A 12,160-nucleotide genomic window follows, 5' to 3' on the forward strand; every position below is an offset into this window, starting at 1 on the left:
TAGCCCCTGTCATGGCAGCTGGACATGGGAGAGAAGTGCCGGGCGCCAGGCGAGATCTCATCTGTGTGCTTGGGTAGCACTGGTCATGTGTGCCAGGATGATGATGCATGATCTTGTTGGCACGTGGACACATGACTTGAGTGGTTCATAGATGCAAAAGGGTCCATTATTGTTCAAGCTGTCTGTGAAGCACCGAGGACGCGACTCGAACAAAGTGTCCGACTGACGGTGCGAGAACAAGTCCAAGTAACTACTTACTCGGAGTCCAGAATTGGCCACTTATCCTGTCAAAGTGGCGTTTCGTCCCGTCCTCCGAACCAAGCCTCGAGTCCCGACTGCCACGTTTCCCTTTTCTTTTCTCTTTTTTTTCTTTTCTATTTTTACCGGGCTTGCCGCTCCCTCACAAAAACGCACTCATTCCGACTAATGCAGGGCCAAGGGTACTAAGACGCGTGAGAAATCCAGAAAATCTACAGAGCTGCATGCAGAGCTGCAAGGATCATGGGCGGGCGTCCGCTCCCGGAACTGGGCGCGTGGGGGAGCAGTGGGGAGTCTGGCACGGTTAGAGTAGCCAATCACGGGCGGGCAATTCGCTCTCCGCCGCCGCCGAAAATACCAAAATAGCACTTAGCCGCCGCCGACGACGCCCGTGGGCGAAAGTGATTGGCCCCACGGATCGGTCCTGCATTCCTTCCTGCATTGCATCCATTTGCTGTTGCATTGACGGTTGCATATTGCATGGCAAACTTTTATGCTTGGGATTCGTCCTCCTGGCGGGGAAGACGCTATGCCTATTTTCGACGCAAGATGAACCTCTCGCACGCTGGGCGGCAATTGACGCTTGCGTAAACGCCGCTGCCCCCGGTGTTTTCCTCCTCCAGTCGGGAAAATCTTGGGTCGTTTTCTCTCTCTCACCCATGTTCTTGGTGACATTGCCCAAACCAACAGCCCACATGGCCATGCCTGGTCCCACGAAGCTGAGGATTGTCAGGGAGGCGTTCCCGGTGGCCTGTTTCATGTTTCAAAGCGTTTCGAGTTTCAGAACGGCTGGAATTGCTGTGGTGCGCCTCGTGGTTGGCGATTGGGTGCGGCTGTCGTCACCGAGGTAATTTGGACGCACGCAACCACGCTATTCTTCGCCATGATCCATGATGCGCGTCTTGCCGCATAGTTTATATATTCCGCATACCCACTTGTTTTGCAATCCAGTTCGATGCCGCTCGGGGAGCTTGTGATCTGCGTTTTTATATGATTTGTGTTCACTCTTTAGGGCGGTTCGTATCGTTTTGCCGTCTGGTGGTATTTGGCTGTCTTGGTGAGACGCGGAATGCTCAATGTTTCTGTGGATGCTCGGTGCTCGATGCTCCTTGTAAGCGAGTGTTGATCATCCCAAGTTCCTTTTACTACCAGTCTTTAAACACGTCATCGCTTGGTTATCTCTGACTTCTCTTGTACTATTCACCATCTTTCTTCTTCTTCTTCTTCTTCTCCCTCTTCTCAAGGGCGGGTTTCATTGATATCAACAACACCATGACGTTAAAAGAGCAAATTTCTCCGCCCCTCGAGGCTGGGCCATCCGTCCTTGATGCTCGCCGTCTTCCTCATCACTTGACGCCCGCTCTCGAATATGCCTCGTCTCGACTTGCCAGGAAGTCTCTCCATCTTACCCTTGTCGTCGTCCGAAATGACTACCAACTACCCAGTGTGATTCCTCCGCTGGGATCACCGGGCCTGTCTACTCCAAGTACACCGGCCTCTCCGCCCTCGAGCAAGTTCAGCTTTTCTACCAGTCCCGTCGCCGCCTTGAAGCAGCTTGTTCGGACGGGGTCACGCCAGAACTCGGAACCAGCACAGTCCATCGGCTCCAAGAGTGCTGTGTCGTCACCGGGCACAACAAGCCTGGACTCTCCTGGTCCGAGATCTCGATGGCCGCTCTCACCTTCTACGCCTTTATCTCCGCCTCCCATGACTCCCTGTACACCCTCGTCTGTTGCCACGGATTACACTGGCCCTATGACACCGGGGGTTTGTGGGATGCGCTTTATCCACGCATCGGATTTAAGTGCCAAGCATCAAAGAATCCAGCGAGCTGTGTTTACCAAGACAGCACAGAAGTATAGCTTGGGGTAAGCTCCTGTAAACAATACAAAGAGGGTCAAGTGTTATTGAAACTCACACTGATGTGTCAAAAAAAAAAAAAAAAAGGTCATCCCTCTCGCCGGCCGTCGATCCCTCAACTTGCGGCCTGACTGCCCATCTCATCACCGACTCCCTCATCCAAAACGAAATCCTCTTCTCTTCCGACGGCCTCACCCTCCTCTCACTTGAGCGACTGTACAGCCTCAAGAGCGCTCTGTCGAGTTATTCCAAAACCAAGGCCCACTTTCGTCTCGAAGACGCGGTCGACGAACTCCGTCGGTATATCCTTGCCAACAACGGCGAAAATGTGACCAAATCAGATCTATTACGCTCATATGACTGGCTGAGTGTGAGCCCGTCCGCCTTGTCGGACTTGGATAAAATGTACAGGAGGGCCTACGGGGGACCAGACGAGGTGGGCGCCATATCTGGACTTGGACCCCCGTCACCCACGATCCTCCCATCTTCTACATCCGAGCCAGCGATTCGCTCTGACGAAGACGAAGACGAAGACTATGGTTTCCTGACTGAGTATGACGACGACCCCGATCTGAGCCCTACGCAGATTGGACTCGCAGTGACGACGTTTGAAATGAGAAAGCCCCCTACGCCAAAGGGCCCGATTTTGAAGATTCGGACCAATTTCAGGGCAAAGCCTGTGCTGAGGAGCAAACCGGATTGCGGGGACGATGATGTAGAGAAGGAAAAAAAGGAAGATTCTGACAAGAAAGACGAGGTGGGAGATGGGGAGGAGGGCGGCGACATGACGGCACGACCTCTTGAGACGGCGCCGCAAGGAGGCACACTGTGGGCGACGTCGATAGACAATGTTTTGAGTGCGGGTGTGACGAGTCCCGATGGAGATCCTGCGTGTCCTGTACCAATGACCCCGAACGGATACGATGATATATCGCCCATAACAAGGGGAGAATGGGGATTCCTGATGGTTAACAATGCGTTTCGCGGGGGCCGAACCGTCGCAGTAGAAACGTGTTGAAAATGATGGACACACTTCACGAAATTATGCCTTCTTGTATGCTAGAGCATTTTTGTTTCTGTTTTTCAGCATGGCAGACTAAGCATTTGGGAAGCGAGAATACCATGTAAACCCGAGCCGTGCAAATTGCACACCCAAGAGAATCTGTTGCATGTAGGATTTGAGGGTATCATTATATATCGACTCTATTACCAGCCGTACTTGCTGCTCGTCGCCTTCTTGTTGCTCTTGGCCGTTGCAAAGCTATCCTCCAATGCCTCCCGTTGATTCTGCACATTCTGCACCAATTGCTTGAGGGAATGTTTACCACCGCCCTGTATGGAGCGAACGGCCCTGTGAGCCTGCTGGTCGCCTGCTGCGCGGACACTCTCGTTGTACTGGTACTCCTTGTCCATGTTGAAATTGACCACCTTCTTGGCTGCGAAGCCACTCCCGTCACGACCGAAGAGCTCTCTTCTCGCTGCTGCCGAGAGATTTAGATCATCGGCAACGGTGTCCAGGGACTCGGGGTTGCTGGATGAATTGGTGGTAGTGGTTTGATATTGCGCCGAGTCTGCATACATGGTGGTAGGATGGGCATCTGGTTGATATGCGGATTCAAAGAGAGGTTCGTAGTCGCCGGCTGATGAGGATGGTGTAGGGTCTGACGGTTCTTCGGCGTGAATAGAAAATAGGGAAACCCTTTTCTTCGGTGCTTCCGCCGGAGCTACTGAAGCTGTTGCTGCCCCGTTTGCATCTGGTTGAGGCGGTGGTGTTTGAGATGTCGTGTTTGGGATGGAATTTGATTTATTCTTCTTTTTTTTGGTGTTGATACCTACTGATAATGGCCGGAACATGAGTGGTTTCCCGACCAGCTTCACCTCCTCGGCCGGTTTCTGACCTTCTGGTATACTCGGCGCGGCATCTTGTTTCTTGGGTGGCGGTAGGCTCATCCCCTCCGACGGCACAGACGATGTATCGTTCGCCACATCCGACATATCCTCGTCAGCCTCGCGACTGAAGCCCGGTGCTGCGCTCGTCTTCAAGTTGATGCCCGGCCTCGGTGGCGCGCTGCCGGACGGTTTAGATATGGGCTTCCCTGCGTTTTTGGGCGGTGGTAGGAGCGAGTTGAGCCCGGAAAAGAGCCCTCCCCCTGTCGTCCGGGCGCGTTTTGCTGGCGGTTCGTCCGACTTGCTGGAGCTGGCGATCTCTGGTAAACTGACCAAGATTTTGCCTGGATTGGCACGGTCGACTACTTTCGGGAAGGGCTTTTTCGACGTGCTCTGCAGTGGCTTTGACGCGGGCTTGGGGGGAGCTTCCGCCTCGGAGCCCGAGTCGGATTCGGAGTAGTCGACGAGGCCCATGATGCGTGAAGAAGTGTTTCAAGGACGACTTCTAGCCCAAATATCTGAAGAAGGAGAAGACGCGGCCCAAATGTTTGCATGTGGTTCAGATGGGAGGAAGCTGCGGCTGTGGGGCTCCTACCTACCTAGGTACTAGGTAGTAGTGAAGGGTGACTGGGGACTTGACATCTGGGAATCCTGAATCTCACCAGCTAGCCTCATGCCGTCTGGTGGGGGCCAAGCACCCCCATGTTCAGATGTTACTTCATTGCGGCTTGAGTGCTTTGCCATCCACCTGTCCCGACTTCAATCCATCTCTTTCTTCTCACCACTTTGCCGGCTGCTATACGAATTAGTGACAGCTTTGTGCCAGCGGGTCGGCAGGCATGTAGAAACGGGCTGCCGAGGCCGCACACGCTTGAACCTGCGCGACGCCACCATGTCTGTCATTCAGTTGGAAGAGTAAGTCTACCTCGAGGACCTAACTTGCAATCAGGAATAGGGCGTACCTGACACTTGGCTACTCCCAGACTTGTGTCCTACCAACTACGGACGAGCTACCTCGACGAAATCGCAGACGGTGTGGGCGAGCGATTGCTCACCGTCAACGACAACTTTCTGAACTCGGGCGCATTCAAAGCAGCGGGATGGCGTCCCAACTCGTCCCATATTAAGAGGACGTACTCTCCTCCAATTCCTACAGCCGTTGCGTCCGAATATTTCCAGGCGCCACGACAGCCAGGTCTCACGCTCGAGGATGGCGAGGAGGACGGCGGTATGCTTACGGGCGGAGGAGCGGACACCATGGGCCCCGGGATGGCTACTAAGAGGCGCAGGCGCCGGGAGCAGATGGAGGAGGACGACAGCAGCGACCTGACCGATGAGAGCGACGAAGAACAGGAGCAACGGGCCGCCCAGCAAATCAAATTCGCAAAGATGCCAGTGAGACAGCGAGCAGGGTCATCGCCAGTACAGGTATCCCCTGTGAAGCCCCAGACCTCGCCTCGTGTGCCAAGGCGAGGATCTCAGTCATTTTTGGAGACGGTGCGAGAGCGGCCGCGTAGGGACACGGTCACCAGCAGCGAGATATCCTCCGAGAACGAGTTTGACGTGCCAGCGGCGCTGAGACACCGGGAGGCAGCCCGCGCCGCGGCAAGAGCTGTGCGATTACAAGAAAAGATCAATGAGGAACCCATGCCTCCGGGTCTTCAGAGGGCCGATACACAGCTTCTACCCGAGGAGGAGGAAGATGATTCGGACGAGGGCTCCGACATGTCTGGCGACTACGTTGGGAGTATGGATTCTGCTTCGATTCTCGACGGCGTGGAGAATCCCATCAACCCTTCACCCACACAACAAGTCGTGGGAACACCGCCTCGAAACTTCCCGCGACACTCCATCATTCGCAAGTCGCAGCTACCATCAAAACCTGTTCTTCTAGAAGCTCTTCCCCCGCCCCGGCCCATGAGCATGATTCGACCCGCCAGCTTCGTCCAGCCCACGAGTTTGCTTTCGGCAGCACTGAAAGCCAAGGAGCATAAATCATCTGTCCCCTTTCAAAAGTTTGCCCATTTCAGCGGTCAAGGAACGCAGGGGTCTATCGCTGTGCGAATTTATGCCCCGTTTTGCAAGACGGCAAGCAAGCCCCTTGAGGTACTTATCCGCCCCAGAGTCCACGATGGGCAGAGTGCCGAGCGAGTGGTTTCAGTTACAGACCTGATTGGGCTGAGTCTGTACCGGTACACTGAGGAGAAAAGGGAGCCGCAGATTCCACCCCGCAAGTACAGTGTCAACTGGTGGACCCTGAGAATGGTGGAAGACGGCGAGGTCGACGACGATTTCCCGCCGTTTGAGAGGACAAAGCCGTTGGCTTCATTTACAACAGTCAACAATGCGAGTGCAAGGGGCGGGGGAAGGATGCGGTCCAACTCCACGGCCTACGATGAATTTGCGCTGGTGCCCGCTTCAGAAGAGGAGTACGAAGAAAACAAACGTCTGACCCCTCAGGAAGACGACAACGAAGCCGAGCAGCAGGGGCAACAAGCTGCACCGCCCCTGAGCCGTCCCGTAAGCCACGGTGATGACACTGATTCTAGTCTTAAAAATGCACCTGCGCCGCCGCGTAATCCCCTGGCAGATAGCAGCCGACCGCGACAGAACCCAATTGTGACGACGACCTACCGGCCAAATATGCCTCTGGCTGATTCTCCGCAAGTGCCCGTCACAGTACCAAATACGACCCGTGGCCAGCAGAAGCTACTCCGCGTCCACATCATGTCTTCGGATGTGGCCCCAGGACAAATGGTTACGGTGGACGTCACAACAGATACATACCTCGCCGAAGTGCTCGACATTGTCTGCCGTAAGAGGCAGCTGGACAAGGCTAATCATGTGCTGAAGCTCCCTCGGTCAGGAGCTGTTGTCATGATAGATCGGCCCGTGTCGTCGATTGGCAACGTATCCGATCTGGAGCTGTACAGGAGGCGGTTCGCCACGGACGGCCCGCTGAGCATGGCTGGCTCGCCGAGTAGTTCCTCTCCCAAGACAATGGGTCTCCCCAGCAGCCAGGGCATGTCCCAACGTAGAGAACACAAGAGGGACAAGATGCTCGGGCCGCATCCACTGGCGCAGGAGGCACTAAAGCAAGACGAGTTTGGCACCGCCAACTACAAGAAGTATACTGTTTGGCGAAAGCAGCCGATGCGTCTCGTGGGCATGAGTGAGCGGATTCTAGTCATTGACGGCGAATATATCCACATTGTCCCGGCGTCTGGGGGCAAGGCGGTCCACGACGGCGGCGGGAAGACGACAACAGTTCACTTTAGCAACGTGGTAGGCTGCAAGGTGCCGCGAAAACACCCGACAAATGTCAAGGTATGTGTATGCGGGCTCTATCTCGGGCTCTATATGAAACTTTCTTTCTTTCTTTCTTTGCCCTTGCATTGCTACATTTTCCAGAAAAAGAATAACCCATGCATTTGCAGAGGCGTGGACAATTACTTGTATCAACGCTTTGGGGGAGTATAATGCTGACTCGGACTGGACCGGTGCGGTCCCAAAATAGCTGGTGATTTACAGAGCCACAGAGAGCAAGCGATATGATTTCGAGGCTCGCGGAGCCGACGAGGCAGCAGAGATTGTGGCCGAGTTGAAGAAAGGTATTTCGCCGTATAGAGAAGTGTAGATTTGCGGTGGCGCGTGTGGCAGATGCCGGGCCACGCAACGATACCGCTGAATAGAGAAGAGGTGGTACCCGTTACAGCAAGACCTATCAGGCCTGTCGGCCGTGTAACTGAGTGGCTGCAAAGCCAAGGGCCAGATCAGCTCAGGCAACCATTTTACGGCTTACGCATGCTGGGAAGGAGGGGCGACCCCGAACTCCGAAGGAGTTTGACTTTGGTGGACGGACAACAAAGAGCATAGACGCGGCGGGTGGCTGTATTGTGTGGGGAGTTGAAGACTGAGCCCAAGATGCGCGGCCGTTTGAGCATCCGTGGGCTTCGGTGTGGTGTATGCCGATCTAGACAACTGCGAAATCTTGCTTCAAAATGTACCTAGGAATGGAGTATTCCGAGAAACCAGGCTGGTCTCGTATGAGATCTTGGTATGGCGCCATTGAACAAGAATAAGACGCACGTGCGTCTTGGCAGCTGAAGGCCATGAATTGCAGCTCGATTCGGCACTCCCAAGTATATCCTAGGTAGACGGAAGAAAGAGCACATCATTATAATACGTGTAACAATGAACCCGTTGTGTTGCAATCATGTCAATGCACCACGACGCGTGGTGCAGCACCTTCTTGTGCGCAATCTGCAAGATGCACATCCCGCCGCAGCCATCGAGCCTTGTGGCGAAAGAGAAAAAAAAAAAAAAAAGGCGGCACATGAGGCGGCTTGTCATCCGAGTCGGGCTCTAGATTCGTGGCATGGCATTTTCACCGCGTCTTCTACTACGTACACGGAGAAGAAGCTGTCTTGTTCGTGCCAAGGACAGCGGTACGTGGTGCGTGGTGCGTGGTGCGTGGTGCGTTGGCCGTTGGGACGTCAAACGTTGGACGTTGCGTGTTGCGTGACTGATAATTCTATACTGGTGGCACTGCATTCAACTGCGTCGCACATTTTCTGAGGATTTGCAGTCGCAGTCCTCCTTTTTTCTCGCACTCCATGATGCGTGTATGGAGTGGCCGCCCCTCGGGTCCCCCAAGCAACAGCACTCCGTAAGAAGATTCCCAGTTTGATGCTGATGCTGATGCTGATGCTGGTGCTGATCCTGATCCTTAGTACCATGACAAGCAACAACTCTTGCAGGAAGGATCCACCATGACGCAAGATTGAAGGAGTCTGGTCCACCTCGCGAGCCATGCTGCACGAGCATCACGAACCCAGGAGTACGGAGCACATGTGGCTGAGCGACCAGATGGTTCAGCTCCATGAACCCATGGGTGACGCCACCGCGCTGGCCGGCGGTTTGTTTCAATGCTCAGGATTAGGAACTATGTACTAGTACGGAGTAGTCAGTACGGCGTCTTCCCAGTTGTGCTGAGATGGGGGAACGCGCAGCAAGGAACAGGGCTTCTGGGGTCTGGTCTGCTGCTTGTCGAGCTCCTGCTGTTGTCGGGGTGCCACGTACATAACACAGAGTGCTCTCGACCGCGATATTACGGACCGTCCTTAATGGGCGTACGGAGGTATCACAGAGTGGTGAAATAACTGGGGTCGCCGTCGTCTTGAGTCGTCGGTCTGATGTTTGTTGGGTGATGCTGCATGCCTCGGTGAGCATATTGATGAATTAATTGGCTTTTGCTCTGATGGCCATTCAGTCTGCGAGACTGCCGAGTAGGACAGAGCCAACTGAACTGGTACTCGTCTTCCCTCTCCTGCAGGAGGCAGCCGGCGTTCTCTTGGCGATTCAGCAGATCGCCAAACTTAATCACGGCCAAACTAACCAGGGCTTGTTGGACCCCAGGACGAAGAGCAAGAAAAAGGTGGGTGTGGGGTCCCAAAGAGGCGTTGATGCGCTGCTGAGGCAATAGCCACGCCGAGATTAGAAAGTGGGTTTGGATGACGATTGACTACAAACCAACAAGGAGTCCACCAAGGCAGTCGACCAGGGAGAAGCCCAACAGGGCATCGCCGTGTCAACCGAAATACCGAAATGAGGATTATGGAGCAGATATTTAAAGTACTCAAGGGAGCCTAGGGTTTTCTCTCTCGTGCTCCCTTGGCCATTCGTCTGACCTTGACTACTTTCGAATATACAACACCACCATCTTCATCGCAACTACAACACGCCATCCTTCATCATGAAGTTCTCTAGCACCGCTATTCTCGCCCTCGCTGCCGCCGTCCAGGTCTGTCCCCTCCCCTCCAATGCTGTCGTTCATCCAATCTACAACCACAAACCTTTAAACACTAACATCCCGGTAGGCCGCGCCTGAGCCTCAGCCCGACATCTGGGGCGACATCACCAGCGGCGCAGGCGGCATCATCTCGGACGTGTCGACCTTTGTCGACGGCGCCAAGTCGCACGCCTCGACCTGGGCCGACGGAGCATCCACCTGGGCCGAGGGAGCCAAGTCACACGCGTCCACCTTTGTTGCGGGAGTCAACTCGGACGCCTCGACCTTTGTCGACGGCGCAAAGTCGCACGCGTCCACCTTTCTCGCCGGCGTCTCCAGCGACGTCGCAAAGGCCACCAGCGAGGCCGGCGTCAAGGCCTCCAGCCTGAGCCAGTTCATTGCTACCGCCACCGGATCCGCCAAGTCCAGCGCCGAGAGCGAGCTGTCCAAGGTGACGAGCTCCCTGGCCGCTGCTACCGGCTCCTCCGCCTCCGCCTCTGCCTCGGCGTCGAGCACATCGTCGAGCACCGCCGGCGGTGCCTACGGCCCTGCTCCCACCGCTGCCATGGCCGTCGGTGCCCTCGTGGGCGGCGCTGCTCTCTTCGCCAACTTCTAAGTCTGGCGCCGACCAAGAGTCCCCAAGAAGAGTGGACATGGGCGACGGGGGTTTGGCACGAAGCTGCATAAAATCACGGGACGAACGTATGGAACACGGAGCATCTGCGACGTGGGTGCATAAAAAAAATACCCCCATTAGTAATGAACATGTAAATACACCTTGATAATTTGGGAGTTGTTTGGCCCCGGATATGGCATTTGACGACTGCGTCCAAGATAGATGAATAACAGCGACATATCGCGTGAATCCTGCTTCCTTGTTGTGTGCTTGTGACGCGTTTGTAGCCTTTTATACCATGTATACTCTAAACCCTATACAAATACCAGTTGACTTGGAGTATATGTCAGTTAAATCAGTGTCTTGATTATAGTGTAATACTTGACGCATCAACAGCGTATCCCAACGCACATTTCCATGCATCTCCCTTAAACAATTACGCCTTTGCTCGCGTATCCGCCCACAACTTGTCGATAATCTGAAATACAGCCGTCACGTCCTTCATGACCTCGCTGTCTACATCGCCACGCAGCTTCTGCTGCACTTTATCCGGATGCCAACGAACTCGCTCCTCTTTGAGCTTGGCCATAAACGCCTGCTCTCCCATGTCCTCCAGGCCCAGCCCGCGGATGAAGAACGACCGCACGGCTTTGTCGTCAGTAATATCCTTGCGTTGTCTGCCATCAACAGGCCACGCCAAGGTATCTAATTTACCGTCCCATGATGCCCATGCCCTGGTATACTTCTCCCACTGCTCGACCCACCGTCTTTTTTGCCGTCGTTCTTCTCCACGCCGTAGGCTTCGTTCCATGTCTTCGTGCAGCTTGCGAGCAATGCGTTCTTCCTCCTCCTTCTGTTTGCGCCGTTCTTCACGTTTAGCCCTCTCCTCAAGCAGCCCAGCATGCGTCTTTTCCCACATCTTTTGTCGTACGTAGGCCGCATATTCCTCGTCCGTCATTTGCTCCAGCTCACCAGTCGGGCCGCTTCTTTCATTGGAGTACACGTGGATAGGCTGGCCGTAGACGGATTCCCAATACGCAGCCCCTTCATCGTCAGCCATGGCATCAAACAGAGATTCTCGGAAGGCAGCCTCGGGGTCGAGTGGCGGAGGTTCGAAAGGATTTGGTGGTGTTGGCGAGCGGCGTCGATGTCGACGTCGGTGGCGGTACCTGCTTGGTCTTGAGGAATGCACCCTTTCGTCTCCATCGTGACTCTGGTGTCTTCCGTGTCGACCATGTCCCTCATTGTTTCTGTGTCCGCTTCCGGATCGTCGACGACGAGACTTGTCTGATTTGAGCCTCAGTCGTGACTGACGAGGTCTGGTAAGATCATCGCCTCCATCTTCATATTGGGTGTTTCGCGATGATTTCTCCGCTCTTGGAGATGACTCACGCGAGGCGTCTTTCCCATCGTGGTTGGAAGCCGCCCGCGATGCCGAGCTTGGTAAGTCCTGGTTTACTGACGACAGAATGTGACGCCGCTTTCTCGACGGGGCTGAATCTGCCATGACGAGGAAGCCATAGTCACTGCGGCGGTACCAGGACGTGGTAAGTTAAAACAAAGAAAAAAGATGCCTTGACAGCCTCTTCCTATGGTGATGTGATGACACACGCCCGTGGTTGCTCGCAGAGAACCCGAAGTATGCAATTCTCGAGCGCAAAGAATCAGAGTTGACAAGTCGACCGCCAAGACCGTTAAACGTGGGGCTCGGCCAGTGTGCAAATGGAATGGAAGGAGCGATCGAGACA

At 54.6% G+C, this 12,160-nt stretch overlaps 5 protein-coding genes across 5 annotated transcripts; 3 read left to right on the top strand and 2 right to left on the bottom strand.

The window, feature by feature from the left end:
* Positions 1-1,228: 1,228 nt before the first annotated feature.
* On the top strand, positions 1,229-4,579 carry J3458_008950 (uncharacterized protein). The gene is made up of 2 exons (XM_007813203.2): positions 1,229-2,126; positions 2,206-4,579. The coding sequence occupies exons 1-2, from the start codon at positions 1,531-1,533 to the stop codon at positions 3,134-3,136; spliced, it is 1,527 nt and encodes a 508-aa protein (XP_007811394.2). The 5' UTR covers positions 1,229-1,530; the 3' UTR covers positions 3,137-4,579.
* J3458_008951 (uncharacterized protein) lies at positions 3,325-4,479 on the bottom strand (the record flags this gene model as incomplete). Its single annotated transcript, XM_007813204.2, has 1 exon — positions 3,325-4,479. One exon carries the CDS (start codon positions 4,477-4,479, stop codon positions 3,325-3,327), a length of 1,155 nt encoding a protein of 384 aa, XP_007811395.2.
* Positions 4,580-4,897: 318 nt separating the features above from the next.
* On the top strand, positions 4,898-7,642 carry AVO1 (Component of a membrane-bound complex containing the Tor2p kinase; the record flags this gene model as incomplete). Its single annotated transcript, XM_007813205.1, has 3 exons — positions 4,898-4,920; positions 4,989-7,332; positions 7,523-7,642. The coding sequence occupies 3 exons, from the start codon at positions 4,898-4,900 to the stop codon at positions 7,640-7,642; spliced, it is 2,487 nt and encodes an 828-aa protein (XP_007811396.1).
* A 2,013-nt stretch (positions 7,643-9,655) lies between these two features.
* Positions 9,656-12,052, bottom strand: J3458_008954 (uncharacterized protein). Its single transcript, XM_007813207.2, has one exon. It carries the CDS (start codon positions 11,917-11,919, stop codon positions 10,849-10,851), a length of 1,071 nt encoding a protein of 356 aa, XP_007811398.2. The 5' UTR covers positions 11,920-12,052; the 3' UTR covers positions 9,656-10,848.
* Positions 9,761-10,412, top strand: J3458_008953 (uncharacterized protein; the record flags this gene model as incomplete). Its single annotated transcript, XM_007813206.2, has 2 exons — positions 9,761-9,808; positions 9,885-10,412. The coding sequence occupies 2 exons, from the start codon at positions 9,761-9,763 to the stop codon at positions 10,410-10,412; spliced, it is 576 nt and encodes a 191-aa protein (XP_007811397.2).
* Positions 12,053-12,160: the final 108 nt, after the last annotated feature.

Source organism: Metarhizium acridum (genome assembly GCF_019434415.1).
Source record: "Metarhizium acridum strain ARSEF 324 chromosome Unknown scaffold_141, whole genome shotgun sequence".
NCBI lineage: Eukaryota > Fungi > Ascomycota > Sordariomycetes > Hypocreales > Clavicipitaceae > Metarhizium > Metarhizium acridum.